At 43.6% G+C, this 22,326-nt stretch overlaps 1 protein-coding gene across 4 annotated transcripts in view; it reads right to left on the reverse strand.

The window, feature by feature from the left end:
• Positions 1-1,414: 1,414 nt before the first annotated feature.
• The window catches only part of LOC127692477 (nuclear autoantigen Sp-100-like), a 94,126-nt gene continuing 73,214 nt past the window's right edge, over positions 1,415-22,326 (reverse strand). For 2 of the 4 annotated variants that reach the window (XM_052192850.1, XM_052192848.1), the window contains 8 exons: positions 20,996-21,046; positions 17,759-17,851; positions 15,257-15,331; positions 13,619-13,666; positions 10,979-11,083; positions 7,669-7,811; positions 6,416-6,448; positions 6,016-6,183 (listed from right to left, as the gene is read on the reverse strand). In XM_052192850.1, the coding sequence (XP_052048810.1) occupies positions 6,130-6,183; positions 6,416-6,448; positions 7,669-7,811; positions 10,979-11,083; positions 13,619-13,666; positions 15,257-15,331; positions 17,759-17,851; positions 20,996-21,046 (602 nt within the window). In that variant the 3' untranslated portion in view covers positions 6,016-6,129. Of the gene's footprint in view, positions 1,475-6,015; positions 6,449-7,668; positions 7,812-10,978; positions 11,084-13,618; positions 13,667-15,256; positions 15,332-17,758; positions 17,852-19,531; positions 19,949-20,995; positions 21,047-22,326 lie in introns of those variants that run through there. The other 2 variants (XR_007979472.1, XM_052192849.1) reach the window with 2 other exon arrangements.

Raw genomic sequence — 22,326 nt, forward strand, 5'->3', positions numbered from 1 at the left:
GCAGAGCACAAGTAATAGGCGTCTTTTCACCTGGCATTGCAAGATCTGTGGCTAGAATCTGTGTTATGGAAACAGTGGAAAGGAGATTTGCTCATGCAAATCTGTCAAATGTTTTCCACTTTACCCCACATGCCGGCTAATTTTATGTCAATTTGAGACATTTTGGAAGAGGACACCTCAATTGAGGAAAACAAATGCCTAGGGTGCATTTTCTTGGTTAATGATTGATATGGGTGATCCAGGTCACTATGGGTGGTGCCACCCCTGGGGCAGGTGGTCCTGAGTAAGATAAGAACAAGCCAGGAGGAGCAAGCCAGTAAGCAGCACTCCTCCATGGCCTCTGAATCAGCTTCTGCCTCCTTGACTTCACTGGATGGTGGATTGCAAACTGTTAGGTGAAATAGTCTTTCCTTCCCAAGTTTATTTTTGGTTGTGGTATTTTATCACAGTGATAAAAACCTTGACCAAGTTCAATTCATTCATTTCAATGATCCATCTGAACAAGACTGGCCTCTCTTTGTCCATCCAGTATTTTTTTCAAGGTGCCCATTACAAAATGCCCCTGATGGGGTGTTGAGAGCTGTATGTGGGAGGAGTAAAAGAGCTGATTCATTTTGTGCCTAGGTAGCCTGTCTAACTAGTCAGAAGAAGATGTTTCCAATCATTCTCTGAGACGGTGCTCTGGGAACTGGTGGATGGTCTTAGGACGCCATACGGTGATGCTCTGTTAGAGGATTTCCAGTAGAGACCAGTTTCTGGGTCACAGTGGTTCTGTTCACACCATCCATAGAACCTATCAAATCCCTTGTCCACCTCTTTGAATCTTGCACACCATCTCTGTCCAGAGACACAACTATAGCAAATGCATGCTTTAGTAGGGATGGGGTGCTGACACTCAGAATTCACAGTGCTTACGAGCAACCAGCACTAACTGGTTGGACAGAATGCGAAGGTGGACTTCTGAAGGCTTGATACAGCCCAGCTTTCTCAACTTTAGAATTCCTCAGTGGGGAAGGAGACTACAGGGTTCAGACCAACAACTGCTCTATGGTGTCATCACCTGAATGGAGTATATCAGAAAGATGGAGAGATGCTTCTTACAGGTGACCACTTGCAAGGCCTTTGTCTCCCATCAGTCTTCTGCTGTGAATGCTGAGAAACAGCACTGGACACTTCTGGATCTTGAGACTAAGGGTCTTGTTTCCATTGTATCAAGATACACCCAACAACTCACTCTCTCTCTCTCTCTCTCTCTCTCTCTCTCTCTCTCTCCCCTCCCCCATGTGTGTGTGTGTGTGTGTGTAGGGGCAGAGTGTGCTCTAAGGAGAAAGGGCTGGAGACAGGGCTATCTTACTAACCTCTTTTCTTCCACAGGTGGGATGTGACAGTTCTTATGATAGAATTCCTTACAAGTAGCACAAGGGTACAATTTCCGTGGTTTGCAGCATACTTTACATGCTTTTGGATTTCCCAGCTACAAGAAGAAATGTTATAGACAACTTCAAGATCAGTGTGACCCAAGAATTTTAGAACAAATGGCCTTTGCCTATACCAAGGCAGCTTAGAGATCTCTCCATTCCAAAGTATGTTTCAAATATTTATTTGTGTGTACCTGTGTGTTAATATACATTTAATATATGTTATATATTATGTATATATATATGTAATATATATTAACACACACACGTACATATATATATACATACACATTTACAAACATTACACACACACACACACACATACATTCACAAACATGGCACACACACATATACATTCACAAACACTACATACACACATATATACATTCACAAACACTACATACACACTGTGTATGTATGTGTGTGTATGTAATCACATATATACAGGTGCCTGCAAAGGCCAGAGGGAGAATCAGAGCCCTCTGGAATTGGATTTGAGAAGATTGTAAGCTGTCTTGTCAGTCCTGGGAATTGAACCTGGATCCTCTGGAAGAGAAGCCAGTGCTCTAAAATACTGATCTAGCTCTTCAGCCCATCTTCTCAAAATACTAAGAAGTATTATTGAGCAGAGATTTTAGAAGAAGACATTCTGGTATGAAATAAAGTTCATGGAATTGCTGAGCTATGTCAGACTAGAAAATTTTATATTGTGAAGAGAGCAAATTCTGATAGTGAAATATCAGAAGTACTATTGTAATAACAACAGTTGTGAGAAAGTTGAATTAAAGATAGCCTCAGGCTGGAGAGATGGCTCAGCAGTTAAGAGCACTGAGTGCTAGAGGTCCTGAGTTCAATTCCCTGGCTTCAAATCCCCGGTTCTCAAATGTGTATCTCACTCAGTGGTTCACAACCATCTGTAATGGGATCTGATGCTCTCTTCTGGTGTGTCTGAAGACAGCTACAGTGTAGGAAGCCGTCCTGAGCTATTGAGATTTAATGCTTACTCATGGCCCTAAGGTGGTGGCTGCTAAAATATGAGAACAGTTAACTAGAGCCTTCCCCATGAGCTGTTGGTGCGAGAAGAGAGAAGAGTGCAAGTTCCTGCCCTAACCGCAGAATGTTCCTGCCGGCATTAATTCCTAGTGTCCCCACCAGATGACCTCCTCGCTTCCGGCTTCGGTCGCTAGGGGTGTCTCTGCCCTTCCCTCCTTTGCTCTTGTGTGAAGGTCAATTCCTTCTCGGTAAGCCTTAAAATACACTTACCTCCCCGACATTAAATGAAGCCTTGACACAACCTAGACTGACTCTGATTTTGTTAGCATGCTTGGCTTCCTTTCTCTCTTCCCCCCATTTTTGACCCTCAGGTAGTGCCTCTTCGGGACCCTGGAATAACTGGACCTGCTGGATAGGTCACTACAGTGTACTCACATACATTAAATAAATACATCTTTAAAAAAAGATAGCCTGATAAATTTATTATTCAGGAAAGTCTGACTCCAAAATACAATGTTGTACCTGGTATTCATTAGCTAATTAATTACATCATTATCATTTTTTGAGAGGGGGCTCATGAAATCAGGGCTATCTTGGGTTCTGACTGCCCTGGCTCAGCTTCTAAGGTCACATTTCTAATGTTCAAGGCATGTAGCCAGGTGAACCAACCACCCAGGGTTGAAGAACTGCATCTGCTATTAGAATGTGGAGACTCTTTGGGTTCTGTCCTGTACCCTTGACCCCTTTCATTTGCCCCAATGTTCCCAACTTCTCCCACGACCACCCCTCCCTAGACTTTCAGATCTATATTCTGGCCTTGGTTTGGGCCTGCAACATTCACACCCTACTCTCTAGGGAATCTGTATTGCTCTGCAACATGGACTCTGTTCGTCTTTTACAACAATCCTCTAGCCTCTAACAGCCCATCATTTGAAGCCTGGACGTGAATCCTGGCTACAGCCACCCCGTATCTCAGACACCCAGCCCTCCACCACTCATGCCTTTCTCAATTTCTAAGTTCCTCCTCATTCTTGAGCTTTTGTGGGGCCTGCTGCTATTGGGGTGCGGAATCCCTTATGCTTGGCTGGAATCTCTGCTCAGCCCTGCACAAGCTGCCCCCTTCCCCCAGTTCTACCAGGACCAGGAAGCCTTCGAACAGGCGCCGAGAGTCCAGTTCTGCATTCTTGGCAGCTGTCGCAACCTCGTCCCCTGAGGCTGCCAGCACCCCAATCCCTGCCTAAGTGCTCATATCTTGACCACATTTGGGCACAAACCCAGCTTACAGCTGTCACGTCCTCACCCCTCCCCTAAAGATCTATACCTGCCCCCTGCCTTGCCCTGGGCACGTGACTTCCTCGGCCCTGTTCATTGGGACTGATGAGCCTGCCTGGGAGCACTATCTAATAAACTATATTTATCTGCTTTTAATGTGGTCTGATCTGGCCTATATATCTGTGTCACAGAGATAGAAATAGATAGATAGATAGATAGATAGATAGACAGACTCTATTTATGTGAAAACCCCAGATGGGAGTCAAAGAAAAAAAAAATCTAACAATTCATAGGTGAAGTGAATAAAACTATAATTTGTATTTTCTTCATCCAGAGATTTACTATGACACAAGAACTGCACACAAACTGCAAATTCTAGGCTGCAAAAATAAAATTCTGGTCTTTTAGTGGGAACCTTGAACGGCCCATGAGGGACATGCATGTATCTCCTTCTATCTTGGAATAGACCTTGCTTTTTATAATGGCAGGTGTTGTGATCATGTTTTCTGGACACTCTTTTCAGGTCGTTTGGCCAAGATTTTCTGATTCATCATCCTATTAAAATCACTGCAAGCGAGTCCCGAGAAAGTGCAGGACACAGACAAATCTACATGGAGTTCCATTGTCTAGAGTCCTTTGGAAGCCTGAGGTCTGCCTCTTTAATGTGGGTAAGGAAGCCAGGCCATGGCAGTCTTTACACCTCCAGTCCTGTTTTAGTGGCCAGCCCTCCACAGTGCTAGGCTTTGAACCCAGGGCACCTGATGTGTGCTCGACAAGTGCTCTACCACTAGGCAAACACCTTACCACTAAGCTATGCTCTTACCCCTTTAGTTTTTTATTTTAACTCTATATGTACAGATGTTTTGCTTGCATGTGTCTATACACCACCTGTGAGCCTGGGACCCTCAGAAGTCAGAAGAAACTGGATTCCCTGGAATTAGAATTACAGATGGTTGGGTGTTGGGCATCGATGAGTTTAGCTCAATGCCCCGAGCTGAGCTGTTTGCACAGGTTTCCTGAGAGCAAAATATCCTGCGGCTTAGCTTGATTCCTGTTTTCCTGCCCAGTGGGTGTGGTAGGGACTTCCCAGGTGTGGTAGGGACTTCCCAGGTGCCTGACCTATGGCTATAATTGTTTTTTCCTGTTGTTTTCCCTGGCCTCTGGTATATATTGCTGGTCCCTCAGTAAAGCGTTGGCATTCTCCTTACATAATGACCTGAGTCTGTGTCTTCGGTCAATCCCCCCAGGCCTATGCCCGATACTCGGTACCGTGGCAGTGTGGGCGCTGTCAGTTGGGAGCCACCATGTGGGTGCTAGGTTTCTTTGGAAGGGTTCCTTACTAATACTCTTAACCACTGAGCCATTTTACACCCCTGTCCCCCTTTTTAAACAAATTTGTTCTCTTATTTAGTAGTATTCTTTAACATGTTAAAGACTAAAATCACTCGTGGAATGAGAAATAAATTCAAGGCTTGAGAGTGTAGTTCCAGGGTAGAATGTTCAACCTAACATGAACGAGGCCTTAGGTTTGATCCTTAACACTGAGGGAGAAAAACCTGTATCTCGGATCCCAGCACCAGCAATTTCAGATCATTGAACTGGATGCTCGGATAGTCTGAGGGATTGTAGGGCGCAGTCCTCAGGTGAGATCTCTGCATGTGAAGCTCTGGCCCAGCACACTCAGCATCTGCTTTAGCCATCCAGTGAGTTATCCAGAGACTGGAGAGCAGAGACTCCTGCCCACAGCAGAGAAACAAGAACAGCATGTCTGTATCTAAGTAAGCGATCAGAAGACGGAGAGGGGGGCCTGGGACTGGAGCTACAGATGGTTGTGAGCTACCAAGCCTTCTAACTGCCTTCTAGATATTGCTATCTGGATGTCCCATTGTTAAATACAAGGTAACTCCCTGGGAATTATTTATAAGCAGAGAACAAACCTGTGTCTTCTGGAAGAGCAGCTAGTGCTCTTAACCACTGAGGCATCTTTCCAGCTCCTAAGTTTTTTTTAAAAAAATCACATTTACTGGGTGTGTGTGTGTGGTTACTCCTGTGACTCTCAGGTGGAGAGCAAAGGACACATTTTGGGAGCCAGTTTTCTCTTTCTAGCCTATGGATCCTGGGGATTGAACTCAGGTCATCAGGTTTGGCAGTGAGTACCTTTCTTTTTCGAGTCATATTACCAGTCCATTCTTTTACAATTTTTAGGGGTATACATTGATATATAATAGAAAACATTGAATTGAGAACATTCCACCTCAGTCTTAAATGTTTTGATGTTAGATTCTTGGCCTTTTACACTGTATAATTTTTTAAAAAATATTAACCACAATAGTTCCAGATTATAAAATCCATTTTTATCATCACCAGTGAATTTAACAACTATATTGTGACAGAGATGGACAACTAACAGTGTGAAGCTGTTGACCTCAGACATCGTGGTGGAAGGTCACAGGGCATTTACCTTTCTCTTTGTTCGCCGTGGGTTTGGTGGGATTTCCTTCTGAAAGTCAGAAGAGATCAGTCAGTTCCATCTCTACCTCAAACGTTTGATGCTCAAAGAAGCAAATCACTGTAAAACCACAACTAGGTGAGCACCATAGGATATATCCAAATCTGGTCAAATCCAAATGAGATGATTTTTAAAAAGCATACAGTCAAGTGGGGATGCAAAACAAACAATGCGTAGGCAATAGCCTCAGATGTCATGGCCGGAGACTGTAGGATGTAGCTACCTTTGTTCTTGGTGGGTTTTGCAGTACTCCTTTCTGAAAGACAGAGAGATTAATGATGGGGTGGGTCTTCGTTTCTATTTCTTGAGCTAGGTATTTCTAACTGCCTTCTAGATACTGCTATCTGGATGTCCCATTGTTAAAGACAAGGTAACTCCCTGGGAATCATTTATTTCCCATGCTCCCCCATACACAGTGAGTCACGTGATCTCTTACAGCTTCCTGACATACTGAGGCTTTGTTTTCATGTTCTTCTGCCTCCCCCCTTGCAGAAAGCCCCACTCTACATTTTGTCAGAACCATCTGCCTTTCTGACTTTGTGAAGATTCCCCACCCCACCCCTTAGCTCTGGCATCCCTTCCTGCTGGCACCTCTCCTCACAGTGCTAACTGCAGGTAGAGTATGAAGGTGCAGCCTGGCTCTGCCTAGGGGCTCGCTCACACCTGTAACCACACAGCTTGAGATGCAGCTTGGTCAATACTCGATGTGCAATCTCTTTTCCTTTATTGTGAGTGTGACACAGGGAAGGCCACCTGAGATACGTGACAGAGAGAGCAGTGTAGTACCCTGAGTTGAATGGAATAGGTTCAGCTACCAAGGCAAGTGATGCTGTAGCATTGGTATGGATGAAGAGCAAAGGGCTTATTTTTAAAATGCGATCTTTAAATTACCATTTCTTTTATTTACTTTACTGTTGTCATAAAGGGAGTTGAGGATCTGACTCTGTGACCTAGGCTGTCCTGAAACTCACTACAAAGTCTGGACAATTCCTCTGTCTCAGTCTCCCAAGGGTTGGGATTACAGGTGTGAGCCACTACACCCAGTTGTTCCTTTTCAAGACTAAGTGTGAGATGACTTAGTGGAAGAAACCCTGCTGGGACATTCTGCAACTCAGGCATCCACATGGCTGAGTTATTTTTCAGATATGTAATTATATTTTCTCTCATCACTGACACTCCAAATTTAAAGACATGCCCTCCCCCATCAGATTTAAATTATATCCATGCTACCGAATTTTATACAATCAGTTAATGGTAAAGACTGCACACAGTCTGTTCTCCTACCATCCAAAGGATGTGAGCCAATCCATGTAAGAGGATTAAGTCGCAATACAAGTCAAAAGGTAGCACCTGAATGGCATGCTGGAAACCTCTGTTGCCTTTCCCCCAGAATATTGGAAGCTGCCTGTCACATAGAAGAAACGTTTAATCTACCATGGTTCCAGGAACCACAGATGCTTTCTGCCAGCAGAATACCTTTATCAGTTCTGTCAGGGTCCACCCCTTGCAGCGGATGCTTTGCCTCCAGTGCTTGGATTTTTCACGGTTTCCTTCAATTTCAAACTCCATGGGATTGAGCCATCGTCCTGTCTGACTCTTGATACTCTTCACGTAGATGCCTGTAAGACCAGGACAAACTGAGCAGCCAGCTATGAACACACCTGCTCTGTACAGAGCCATATTGGGGTATCATGCCATATGGTAGGAACTTGACATTGGCCAAGGATAATCCCTGGCTTCGGGCAAGAATCTGACATTAGGGCATAATAGGGAAGTAGGTTACAGCAGGAATTTTTATCCTAGGGTGGAGTGCTAAGAGTGTACTTGACATTGGTAAAGGTGACCTTTGCCCAGCCTACCATGAGCAGGCATTGATCCTGCTCCACCTAGGGTGGAGAAGCTCAGAGTGAAGGTTAAGCTCTTAGTTCCTCCAGGTCTACGAATTCCTGAATTAAGCAGGTGACCCACCCAGCTGTTGGAGCAATGGAGCCAAGGACGGCCAGGCCAGAAGACTTCCCTGGAACTCAACCCAGACTCTGGGGGGAGGGATTTGCCCAAACTGTTAAAAGGTCTGACCCCCATTAAAGTTGGGGCCTTGATCGGTAAACTCGTCCTGGCCTCATTCTTTTCACCCCTTCCCCATCTATCTCTCAGCTTCTGTTCCAGTAACCCAGTTCGTAGTAGCTGCAGGCAGCTACGGAATACAACACTGCTCCTGGCCTACCATCATGCTGGATCTGGGGCTCAGGCTCAGTCAGGAAGGTTTACATTTCCCTGTCAGTCATCAGGGGCCACACATCAACCTGATAGGCAAGGACAAAGAGTAGCTGACATTGCCCTTTGAACTTTTCCTAAAAGGAATTAATTTATTTATTTTATGAGTACTGGTGTTTTGCTCCCTGTTTGGTTGGTCTGTACACAACATGCACGCTTTCTGCCTACAGGAACCAGAAAAGCACATTGTCTCTCCTGGAACTGGAGTTATGGATGGTTGTGAGACACTCTGTGGTTGCTGGGAATTGAACCTGGGTCCTCTGGAAGAGCAACTAGGCCTCTTAATCACAAAGTTGTCTCCCCAGCCCTTCACATCATCTTTAAACGTATTCTACTGAAATATTAAAAGAAAAAAGAAAAGAAAAGGAATATCTCTGAGACACAAACAGAATTCTTTCTCTTCCTTTTACTCTGCTCCTGGGTGGGGCCAACTTGCATTTTAGAAATGTGAGTGCTCAAGGACATGAAGTTCCCTGCTGGGCTCTGGTGAATCCACCCATGAGGAAGCTATCACCACCACAGTCAGTCCTGTCTTCAACAGCAACATCTTCCAACTCATGACAGTTGGCTACAAAATATTCTCATATTTTTGACACATGGTTATTTGATGTTAAAAGCGGTTTTGGAAATGTAATCTAGAGGGAAGAGCTAGATTACACATAGGCAGTAGAATTATAGTGAAAACACCTATTTGTTGATAACGAAAGAGCCAGGAGAGATGGTTCAGTGGTTAAAATTGCCTGCTGCTCTTGCATGAGACCAGGTTCAGGTCTCAGAGTATACAAGGTGGCTGATAAGCACCTGTAACTCCAGTTCTGATGTCCTCTTTTGGTCTCCATGGCTTCCAGGAACATTCCTAGTACATAGACACATTCAGCCAAACACCAACGCTCATTAAAGAAAAATAAATCTTAAAGACAGAACTGTGTTGTGGAAGGAAGGTCGATCATGACAGGTGATAGGCCAGTAGCTCTGTACTTTAACAATGATAATTTTCACTGTATTTTTTTTATCTATTATCTTTTATTTCTCATTGCAATATGGTAAGAGAAATTTTATTCTCATTTCATAAAAGAGGAAGTTCAGCATTCAAGAACCTGATGGAGATGATAGAGCAGCTGACTTGGGGTTTAGCTATGAGTACCCCTGCCCCCTCCCCCCAGAGTGAGTTCAGGACCCTCACACTGAAAACCTGGTCCTTGACTTGGTTATATATGAGATAGTCTTGATCATGGAGGGTGCCTTTGGGAGGGATTACAGGACCCCAATTGCTGACTTCCTGTCTTATGCTGTGTGATCTTGGCCTTTTAGGCCCTAAATCTGTAAGTTAAACAGAGGAGCCTGACTAGAATATTTCAATAGAGCCAATTGGGATAATACACTGGTTAAACCTGAAGTTTGAGTGTATCTTTTTTTCAAATTAAAAAAAAAATTCTTCAGCTGGGTGGTGGTGGCACACGCCTTTAATCCCAGCACTTGGGAGGCAGAGGCAGGTGGATCTCTGAGTTTGAGGCCAGCCTGGTCTACCGAGTGAGTTCCAGGACAGCCAGGGCTACACAGAGAAACCCTGTCTCGAAAAAACCAGAAAAAAAAATCCTCCCTCTCCCTTTTTTTTTTTTTTTTACTTAAAGTTTGACAGATGGTATAGGTAATGGACCCACAAAAGTTGATGATGAATCAGTCTCTCAGGCACGTACATTTCCCGCCCAGCTGTGGGAGTTTTCACTCTGGTATGAGGTACTACATGAACATTTTATGGGCCTTTTTCTCAGGGGAAGTGGAGGTAACCTGATAGGCTATGGTTTTATATTTAAACATGCAAAACTGCTACTTGGGGTAGAGCTCATGACAGAACACTTGCCTAATATGCACGAAGCCCTGGTTCTCAAGAGGTATCCTGGTACCTCAAGTAAGAGGAAAAGAAAAAAAAATGGAAAATTCCCTCACTCCCGAGACCTCTCTGGGGTATGGTACAGAAAAGGATAAACACAGAAACCCTAAGATGCTCCTGAGAAACCACCACTCAGCACAGTCAGCCCGTGACTGGCATCTGCGAATGTCATCTCGCTGTGCTGAAACTGTTCCAAGGAATACACTCGACACATAAGACCTGTTTCCCTCCTGGGCATCTACAGAGAGAGGTGCCTTCATAACACATGGCTGTTAGAAGCCCTGGTGTTCTCTCTCTCTTTCTCTCTCTCTCTCTCTCTCTCTCTCTCTCTCTCTCTCTCTCTCTCTCGTCCTGGCTTTTCTGGAACTTGACCTGTAGACCAGGCTAGCCTTGAACTCAGAGTCTGCCTGTCTCTGCCTCTCAAGTGCTGGGATTAAGCAAGTGCACTACCACTGCCCAGCTCACCCCCTCAACTTATTGTTAATTTGGTCTCACAACCTCTCACTTCATTAATGGGTATAACATTGCCTATATCTTGAATCCCAAAAACTAGATCTGAGATCTCTCAACACAGGTGCCCTATACTGTGCCTTTGAAGGACACTGGAGATCTGAAACTCACCTTGCTTAAATTTCTCCTTATGCAGAGTCCCCTCAACATTGCCACATCTCACCGGAAGCTCAGTGCCTCCAAAATCCGCATTGTCATCTCTGGGAATTCTCCGACCTGCAGGACACATTTCACTTTATTCTAGAGCTGTGCTGGGCCTTCCCTCTACCCACTTTGATATCTTGCTTGTGCAACTAAAAATGCATTAAGTTTTCACATGAATTAGTTACATTTTATAAAATAGTAGTACGTATTATCTCTTTTAGGCATGGCTAGATGCTAATGTAGATAACAACATGTTCTGCTTCCAACCTCTAGACTCCTACACTGAAGCCAGAACTTTGGGAAAGAATTCCAAATCCCGGACTTGTTGGCTACAACAGCCACTGCATGAGTACTTTCTTCCAAATACTTTAGAGAGTTAATTCTCATTTTATTAGGACTTTGGAGTTTTGTAGATGGGAAATATAATGCTCAAATTTGGTCTACTGTCTCGTTGGTTGCATTTATAGTAGAAGAGTGGGATGGGAGAGGCATCCAATGAGGGGGTGTCATCTCTATGCTTTGATCTGATGTGCTGTCTTTCTCCTTCTCTGTGCTTGCTTGGGGGCTCAGGCAGCAGCTCTAACGCAGTGGGTCCTGACTTTCCTAATTCTGCGACTCTTTAATACAGTTCCTCATGTTGTGGTGACTCCCAACCATGCGTTATTTTTGTTGCTACTTCATAACTGTAATTTTGCAACTGTTATGAATCGCAACATCAATACCTGTGTTTTCCAACAGTAATGGTTTTAGGCGACACATGTAAAAGGGTCGTTGAACCCCAAAGGAAGGGGTTGTAAGCCAGAGGTTGAGAACCACTGCTGTAGATGATTCTGTAGATGCTAGAGGGACCCTGCGCACTCTTCCAGGGGTGTATGTATTGGAAATAGGAAACCACAGGGGTGTTTATATTCAGACAACATGGTGTGGATATGGATGTCTGATATAAGCCAACTAAAATATGGCTGACACTGGACATGGTAGAAGGGGGTGGGGACAATCAGTTAGCACAAAATGACTGACACAAGATGTCTGGAGACCCCCAAAGTAAACAGTGATGTCATGTGTCAAATAGTCAGTTGTGGCAGTGTGCCACTTTTGTGTGGTTCTGTATAAATATGGCCTTGAGGTCAGGGCTGGAGCTATGACATTTACTGGCCTGCTTGTGTGTCTCTCCGCAGACCTGAGCGCTTACCTCCACTCGGCCTGCCTGCACGTGTGCCGGCATAAGGCAGCGTGCCTGCTGATGACTGCCTGCCTAGCAGCCTGTACGCTGGTGAATACAGTATGTCTCATTTTCCTGTCATTTGTCAAAATCTCTTCAGCCTCCCAGCCGTCCAAAATGACCCTCATTTCCTGACATCAGAGCCCACAGCCCAGAGTGTGTGGGATCTAATTCCATTGAACCAGACAATGAAGGCCTTACAATGAGTTTTCACAGTTAGCGTCTCCTACTACAGTTAATGGGACCCATCAAAGATACAGTGGGGCTGGGATTGGGAGGAGGCATGGCCCAGTTACTTTAGAGTACAGTCTATCAGAACAACAGTGGTCCAGGTGGGCACTGGGCTTAATTGACCTGAAAGCCTATGTCACACCTTTACAGATAAGCAAATTGAGTTAGAAAGGGACAAATGACTGGCTTAAGTCACACAGGACTTTTAGGAATTAGAATACAGGTCTTGTGTAGCCACCAAGGTCTGTAGGGTTCTGGGGCTTTCTATGTGGGTAAGAAAATATGCTAAATAGCATGTGGGCCATGTACTTTATCTCCTTCCTCAAGAATGGTCAGCACATGAAGGCCTGAGCAGCTCTGGGTCTCTTCCAAATCAACTAACTAACCAATGAGATGACGGGAGTTATCAATAATCCATGTTGTTAAAATTGGCCAATGCTGGCGGTGATCCTAAGGGGCAGAACTGGTCTCACCAGCCAAATGAGAAATCTGACTCAGCACACAGAGCGCAGAAGAGCAAACTCATCAACATTTGTTGCTGCATTCCTGACAGGCTGTGGGTCCACTCCAGGTGCCAGCGGAGGAGCAGGTGAAGAAATTGACTTATATACACAGTGGAAGTTCTTTCAGCCATAAGAAAGAAAATCAAAATTATGCCATTTGCAGGAAATTGGATATAAGTGGGAGATCATCATGTTAAGCAAATCCAGTCAGTCTCAGACAGACAAAGGTATGTTTGCTCTCATTTGTGGGTCTTAAGAATAATTCGTGCAGAGACACAAAATTATTATTTTGTTTTGCTTTTTTCTTTTTGAGACAGAGTTTATCTGTGTAGCCTTGGTTGTTCTAGAACTTGCTCTGTAGACCAGGCTGGCCTTGAACTCAAATATTCATCTACCTCTGCCTTCTGAGTGCTAGGATTAAAGGCATGTGGCATCATGCCTCCATCACAAAACAATTGAAGACCAGGCATGGTATCATATGCCTTTAAACCCAGCACTCAGAAGGCAGAGGCAGAGGGATCTTGATGAGTTCAAGAGAAGACTGGCTTACACAGTGAGTTCCAGGCCAGTCAGGGTTGCATAGTGAGACCCTGTCTCAAAACATTTAAAAATATTTTTATTCATTAAAATGTGATTAATCACAATTTTTACCTCTTCTTCTGCCTTGTTGTGAAGAAGGATTGACACGTCTTGCTAAAGCTGAGAAAACAACATACATGTCTCTTATTTATAACATCACATGGCAAGCAACATTTTACAAAAAACACCATTTAAAGCTAAGTTTCTGTAAGTCTGCTTAGTACTTTGTGAAACACATCAAAATCCAGATAAGAAGCCAGGAACATTTCTTACAAAGGCCTAGACAGTATTACGCAAGGTTGTTTGGTCTATAATTTCCTTTGTGATTCCTCGGCTTTTCAGTCATATTAGAAAACATCCACAAACTATGTGCAAATAAAAGGGTGTGTTCAAATAAAACTTTATTTATAAATAACTAGCAAGCTAAGTTTTCCTTCTGGGCTGTAGATTGTTGACCTCCAATCTAGACGTAAAGGTGATAATTAGGATTCTGTGTTGACTAGTTCTCTCTCTCTCTCTCTCTCTCTCTCTCTCTCTCTCTCTCTCTCTCTCTCTCAGATTGTAATTTTTTGGGGGTTTTCTGATTTGCTTTTTTTTTTCTTTTAGTTTTCAGAGACAGGGTTTCTCTGCATAGCCTTGGCTGACCTGAACTCATTATGTAGATCAGGCTGCCCTCAAACTCACAAAGAGGCATCTGCCTCTGCCTCCCAAGTAGTCTTATGATGCCAGCTGTGGACACAGGCTGAGAAGGAACAAAAAGCTGTCTCTACTCCCCAACTTTATCATCCAAACAGATTTGACCATTACAGTCTTGATCATGGTCATGAAGTGGCTTGAGAGAGAGAGAAAGAGAGAGAGAGAGAGAGAGAGAACATTATTTTAGACTAATGATTCAATAATTTGTCAGATCTGGGCCAGAGAGACTGTGGTCTCAGTGGGGCAGACTCCTCCCTCCTCCCTCTTCCCTCTGCTGTGTTCAGCTCCCCTCTTCACAGCAATTCTCCACCTGTAGAGAAGCATGGCAAAGCTATAGACCCACTTGCCAATTGCAAGTGGGGCAGTGGGGCAGTGGGGCAGTGGGGCAGTGGGGCAGACTCAGACAGCTGCTCAGGTTTAAGACAGACTATGACAGGACAAACCACTCTCCCTCTCCCTCCAGTTTCTTATACCCAGGAGCCATGGAAGACGCCCCACAGGCAGGAGAGGGGGATATTCAAGATGCTTGCCAAGTTGCAGGGAGAGTCATAGACTGTGAAGTCATCCAAAGAGCTGGGTTGACCTTGATGACAGCCAATCTATCACGTTACTTCACTTTACAGATGAGTCCCAACTGAGGTATAAGAGAAGTCCTAACGGGCTCATGTCTGCACAGGGACCGTATGGGTTTGGTCCAGAGGGGAGTAAGCTGTGTCACCTGTCACTCAGCGGTGCTTGTTCTGTTTTGCTTTATAGCTATCCACCCTTGGAAGTTCAGCAGAGGCTGTAGGGACCTTGTCTGACCATAGACACATCAATATGCCAATTGTTTGTGAAGCTGTCATCTTTGGTCCCTTTCCCAGACATACTTTGGAAACTGACTAAACTGTGATTATTTCCTCATGCTTACCATGGCTTCATCAAGCAGTCAGAGAAATGGGTTTGTTATTAGAAGTATGTAATATAAAGAATGAAAATTTAATATTGAAAATGTATTATTTTTTTGTCTTTAACCTGTTTTCCAGCTTGTTTTAATTGGGATTTTGATGTTCCGTATTAAGTAGTTTCCATGTCTCTCTCTCCTTCTCCCTGAGGAAATAGAAAACAAAAACAAAACCAGATGCTTCTAAAAGATTACAATGAACATAACAGTGCTTTTCAGATTTCCTATGCTACTGTTACGTGCAAAAAGTCTAATACATAGTAAAAAAAAAATAGCTCATAGCTTTGTAATGACCAAGTCTTTGATATTTAATGTGGCATTCTGAAATCACATCAATTTGACACAAGCTAGTCACTGGAAAGGGGAAAATGTCCCCAGAAGATCAGCCTGTACACAAGGCTGTAGGGCATTTTCTTTTCTGTCCTTTTCTTCTCCTATCTATCTATCTATCTATCTATCTATCTATCTATCTATCTATCTATCTATCTCCATCTATCTTTGTTTTTTTGAGATAGTATTTCTCCGAGTAGCCTTGATTGTTCTAGAACTTGCTCTGTAGACTAGGTGGCCTTGAATTCACAGAGATTCTCCTGCCTCTACCACTAAAAGCTTGTACCACCACCACATGGCAACAGGGTATTTTCTTAAATAGTGATTGATGGGGAAGGCCTCAGCCCATTGTGGGTGGTGCCATCCCTGGGTTGGTGTTCCTGGGTTCTATAAGAAAGCAGGCTGAGCAAGCTGTGGGGAGCAAGCCGGGAAGCATCACCTCTCCATGGCTTCCGTATCCGCTTCTGCCTCCAGGTTCCTGCTTTGCTTAAGTTCCTGTCCTCACCACTTTTGAGCACAAACTTCTATATGTAACTGAGTGAAATAAAACCTTTCCTCCCAAGGCTCCTTTTGGTTATAGTGTTTCATCACAGCAATAGTAACCCAAATTAAGACACCCAGGTTTACCCAGATGCCATTTCTCCTGCCCTTGGCATTGATTCAATTCATTTACTCTAGAATTAATAGAGAAAATAACTTCAAGCAGTTTACTTTGTTTCCCACGGGACACACTGAAAATAATAATAATAATGAGAAATAACACTTAAGTGCTTGCTGTGTGCTGGGCATCAGGATGAGCCTGTTATGGTTTGGATTTTAAATGTCCCCAAAGGTTTGGGTGCTGGAAGCTTGATCTTTAATTGGTAACATTGGTAAGAGTGGTGGAAACTTCAGGAGGCCAAATGCTTAGATGGGAGTTACCTCTCTGAGTAGGGGATTTCTTTAGGGGATACTGAGAAAAATCACACTGGTCTCATTCCAAATCTATCTTTCTTTCTTTCTTTCTTTCTTTCTTTCTTTCTTTCTTTCTTTCTTTCTTTCTTTCTTTCTTTCTTTCTTTCTTTCTTTCTTTCTTTCTTTCTTTCTTTCTTTCTTTTCTTCCTTCCTTCCTTCCTTCCTTCCTTCCTTCCTTCCTTCCTTCCTTCCTTCCTTCCTTCCTTCCTTCCTTCCTTCTTTCTCTTTTCTTGTTTTGTTTGTTTGCTTTTTTCCAAGACAGCGTTTCTCTGTGTATCTCTCACTGTCCTGGAATTTGCTTTCTAGACTAGGCTGCCTTCAAACTCACAGAGATCTGCTTGTCCCTGCCTCCTGAGTGCTAGACTAAAGGTGTGCATCACAACCACTACCTGGTTTTTTGAAGTTTCCAGTTAGTTTTTTTTTTTTCATATCAAGTGACATTCTTTTTTTTTTTTTTTTTTTTTTTTGCTGTCATAAGGGCTAAGCATAGTTCATCTGTGTGAGAACACAGCTTTAAGAGAACCAGGTTTGGGAAGGATGTGATAATTAAAGTCATCAGTTCAGTTGTAGTGTTCATTGTGTGGTCAGTAGTAGTGGTCACTGTGATGGTCACTGTGATGATCATACATATATTACATACATGTAGGTACATACTATATTTGTATATTTACAATATTTCTCATGTATCTTACATTACACATAATATACATCATTGGAGACTTGCCCTTCATACTTTTCTCTCCTTATTTTTTCTTTCCTTCCTTGCTTCCTTTCATTTGTTTGTTTCTTTGTTTGTTTGCTTGCTTTGCTTTTTTTGAGACAGGATTTCTCTATGTAACAGTCCTGGCTGTCCTGGAACTTGCTTTGATCTCACTGAGATCCACCTTCCTCTGCCGCTGGAGTGATGAGATTAAAGGTGTGTACCACCATCACCCACCTTTTTTTAAAAAAATCTTTTTATATTTATTTTATCAAATGTATGAGATATATTCTCTGAAAACAGATATCAAGCTAGGGTGATGGTATGCATCCACTCTGTCTCAGGAGGCTGAGGCAGGAGTACGTACCTTATTAAAATCATTGAGATTTTAAGTTTAAGGATGTATCTTACACTACACATAATATATATATATATATATATATACCTTAGGATCTGTGTATATCCATATGTGCAGGTGAATATGTAAGCACTTTCATGTTGAGGTCAGGGAACAACCTTAGGTGTCATCCTGAAGTCATGCTCCACAGTTGTTTTTTGGAACAGGATCTTTCCCTTGCCTTAGACTTACCAGGTTGGCGGATCTGGTTGGTTGGTGAGGCCAAGGATTCTCCTGCCTCCATGTCCACTGGGATGGGATCGCAAGTATATGGCACATTTGTTTCTTAAAAAAACAAACAAACAAACAAGATTTTGAAGACCAAATGCAGGCCCTTGCAGAGACTTTATTAACTGAGTTTTGTCCTTAGGCCCCGTGTATGTGTGTGTGTGTGTGTGTGTGTGTGTGTGTGATCCACATGTATGTATGGTGTACATGTATGTGTACATGTACAAGGAGGGCAGAAATTGATATTGGCATCTTCCACCATTTTCCTCTCTATTTATTAAGGCAGGCTCTCTCAGGGAACCCAGGAGCTTGCCAGATTTGATTCATCTAGCTAGCCATCTTGTCTAAGGGATCCCATCCCTGCCTTCTGTGCAGTGGAAAGTGGGCTGCATGCCTTCCTAGTTTTTATATTGAATACTAGTGATCATACTTGAGTAGCAAGCTCTTTAATCCACTGAGGCATCTTGATATCCCCTTCCATGTTTTTAAAATTGTTATTAAATACACTTTCTTGGTTATATAAAGTTTGGATACATTTAACTGAATATTCTGGGTTTCTAACCTTTTGGAGTCTGACCACAGAAACAGCTTTCTTCCTCCCATTACACACAATAGCTACTAAGTGTGAAACACACGGGTTGATAGATTTCAGTCTTCCTTATTTGTTTTTAACTCTTATACATTTGGACACTACTTTCTTCTTCTAACTAAACTTGACAATGGTCAGTCTGAAACTTTTGTGTCTATAATTACACACTTTACTGTTGGAAAATTTATTTAAATCCCAGCCCGAGGTTTCTACCCCACCTTGGCTATTTAAGTTCCCAGATGAAAGACACACACAACCTTTATATTTCAATAAGCCTTAAACAACACCATAGCAGGGCAGATCCCGTTCTCTATGTTGTTGGCATCTATTTCCTATTGATCACCTTGAGTTATTACTATGTTTTGTCTGGGCTGTTCTAACTCCAATAGGCCAGCCCATGGGGGTGCATGTTCTTTCCTCCTAACCCGTGGCTGCTTCTGCTTCTTCCTCTTGCACTTTCTTCTCCCCTTTTCTCTCTGACCCCAAGCCCAGGAAACCTAAACCCCAGCCATGTCTCTTCTGCCCAGCTATTGGCTGTTGGCATCTTTATTTACCAATCAGAAATCACTTGGGAGCAGGGTCACAGGGGCTATGTGCAGACTCCAGGTCTTGGAGGTCCATGCTTAGCATTATAACAGTTAGCAAAAGACTGAACCTCAACACTTGGCTAGTAGTATTTTGAGTCTTTTACAATTACAAATGACCCTATGAATACGGGATCTTCATGCTAGTTGGTATCTTAGCCAATGTTCTATTGTTGTGAAGAGACACCATGACCACAGAAACTTTTATAATGAAACACATTTAATTAGGGCTGGCTTACAGTTTCAGTGGTTTAGTCTATTACCATTACGGCAGAAAACATGGCAGCATGCAGGCAGATATGGTACCAGAGAGGTATTTGAACAGTCTATATCTAGATCAGCAGACATCAAGGAGAGAGACTGGGCCCCTGCTTGAACATTTGAAATCCCATTTGAAACCCCTAGTGACATACTTCCTCCAACCACACCCATTCCGACAACACCACACCTCCTAATCCCTCTCAAGTAGCCAATGACCAACCATTCAAATATAGGAGCCTGTGGGGGTGGGGGTCATTCCTATGCAAACCACCACAGTAGGCACGCGGGGGGGGGGGGGGGGGGGGGGGGGGAACCATTATTCTGCTGTTTATTTCTTCCATATCAGCAATACATAAACAAATTCATTTAATTGATAGGATTCAACCTGTTAAACATGAGTTCGCAGTCATTTCCTGCCTCCTACACTTTCTAAAAGGAGCTCCCTGGATAAACGGATACGCAACAGTCATCATGCTTAGCACAAAATGCATCTAGTCACAGCGAACTTGCTTTTTGTCATCAAATTCCTGACATCCTGTGGGCCAAGGCTGGGCATCCTAATCTTCCTAATCCACTTCTTAGGAGTTCCTGAGATTCCTCTCCAGAACTCAAATCAGAAGAGGAATTACTTAATACTCCTGCAGGAAGAAGCAAAAGTCCTGAACAGGTCTAGTCTGTGTCTTAGGAACCAACCCAGGAAGAGACTCTCGACAAGAAACACTGGAAAAGAGAGATGGGGAAAATGGCTCCATCAGTAAAGTGTATGTCCCCCAAGCCTGAGGACCTGCATTCAGATCCCCAGTAAAAAACTGGGTGAGTCAGTAGGTAATTATAATCCCAGAGCTGAGGAGACAGAGACCGGAAGGTCCCTGAAGCCTGCCTACCAGACACCCTCACTGAATCAGTGAGTGAGTTCTAGGTTCAATGAGACCATCCTTGTCTCAAAAGAATTACATTCAAGATGGTAACATCGACCTCTCACCTCTTTTCAAGTGTGCAGGAATGTTCACACACACACACACACACACACACACACACACACACACACACAGAGCAACCTGTATGAATGTGGAAGACACAATCCTGCCGGCTTATCTGGGAGGGGGAAATGGGCGGATGGGTGACCCTGCAGCATATGTGAGAAGGGCAGGGCAGACCTACAGTCTGTTTGGGAGGCACAGAGATAGTCCTGTCAGCAGGCCAACCTTGCTTCCATCTGAGCTTCTGGTCAAGCTTGCTCCAGAAACTTCCCCAACGCTGGGGGTGGAGGCAACCTTGCTATGGTGGTCCTTCTCTTCTGTGTCCGTTTCTCATGCCTCTTGCCCTTTCTGAGATTTATTTGTGCACTGTCTGCTTCCATTTCTGTTTATTATGGATTGGTGGGCAGGGCGAGTGACAAAATAAATCTTTAAGATCTCAGGGCCCAGGGCTGGAGAGATGGTTCAGTGGTTAAGAGCACTCACCGACTGCTCTTCCAAAGGTCCTGAGTTCAATTCCCAGCAACCACATGGTGGCTCACAACCATCTGTAATGGGATCCAATGCCCTCTTCTGATGTGTCTGAAGACAGCTACAGTGTACTTACATATAATAATGAATAAATCTAACAATAACAAAACAACAAAAGAAAATCATGGGCTAATCTAAAAAACCAGGCTAATTAATTATTATATTTTTACTTTAAATGGTGTCTAAAAATTGGAGTAATTTAGAGCGTTAGTAGCATAGAGATGTCTTCGCTACATCTAGAACATTAAATTGTTCTTACGCCCTGTTCTTTTCAGTCTTTTAATGATTGAGCTGTTGGTATCAGCAGTATCTGGAAAGGAAAGAGAAAATAAAACCAGTCATCTAGAACTAAAACGGCCACAGGAATTCTCTGACAACCTGAATAGTAGAGAGTATATGGACTGTCAGGATGCTTTCAGGATCTTTTCCATCAGGATAGAGATCCCGAGTCCTTTAGTTCTCGCTGCAAATCATCCCTCGAATGCATTATGTAGGTTTGGCATAGATGTAATAATGCAAATGTAAAATGTAACAGATATAATAAAAGGAGCACGGCCATCCAACTACAATTATTCCACCAAGCCACAATTTATAATGACTTTGAATGAAAAAAAAATTACGACATGTTTGCTTCTCGGTGTGGTTGAGAGGTGTCCTTGCAGCTCTGAGGGAGAGCACAGAGGCAATTTGGAAGAGTTGAGACTGAAAATGGCCAGCAGGCTGAACGGGGCCATGAGAGGAGGTGGGAACAGAAGCCAGAGAGGAGAGAGGTGGGGGCCAGTGGACCAAGAAAGATCCGGAAGCAGAGCTGCCAGGAGCCAGGAGGCCAAGAGGCTAGAGACCTCGTGTCCAAAGTGACTGAGGTTCTAAACAGGATCAGAAGCTGGGGGAAATGGGGTGGGGGGGGTGGGGAGCTAGAGTAGAGGATGGGGTGAGAGGTGCTGGGAGGAACCATAGGTACTGGGTGAGACTCGTTTCTGAGTTTCATCAAGACCTGATAGATTTCTATTTCTTTTTCAAAAACTCCAGGTGGACTCCCGGATGGCGTATGACATGCAGTGCCGTGCTGTCACGGTAAAGCACAGCAGGGCAGAAGTTCTGAGTTCGGACACTCAACTGGAGTGGAGACAAGCCCTCCTGTGCTCTTCACCCCACTTCAAAGCTCAATACTGAGCTCCAGGTTTCTGAAAACATTGTTTTTTGTTTGTTTATTTGTTTGTTTTTTGTTTTTTTACGATTTATTTATTATTATATCCCAAGTACACAGTAACTGTTTTCAGACACACCAGAAGAGGGTGTCAGATCTCTTTACAGATGGTTGTGAGCCACCATGTGGGTGCTGGGATTTGAACTCAGGACCTTCAGAAGAGCAGTCAGTGCTCTTAACCGCTGAGCCATCTCTCTAGCCTGAAAACATTGTTTTATGGCTTCGGAGTTGAGCTCGCTGAGCTGACTCAGTGACTATAGTGCTTGACAAGCATGGGGACTTGAGTTTGACCCAGAACCCCATCTCTTCTCTTTTTTAAAGTCAGGCACAATGGCAGGCACCCATAACCTCTGTACTAAAGACGTGGAGACACACACATCCGT

The sequence above is a fragment of the Apodemus sylvaticus genome, chromosome 9 (genome assembly GCF_947179515.1).
Source record: "Apodemus sylvaticus chromosome 9, mApoSyl1.1, whole genome shotgun sequence".
In the NCBI taxonomy this organism is placed as follows: domain Eukaryota; kingdom Metazoa; phylum Chordata; class Mammalia; order Rodentia; family Muridae; genus Apodemus; species Apodemus sylvaticus.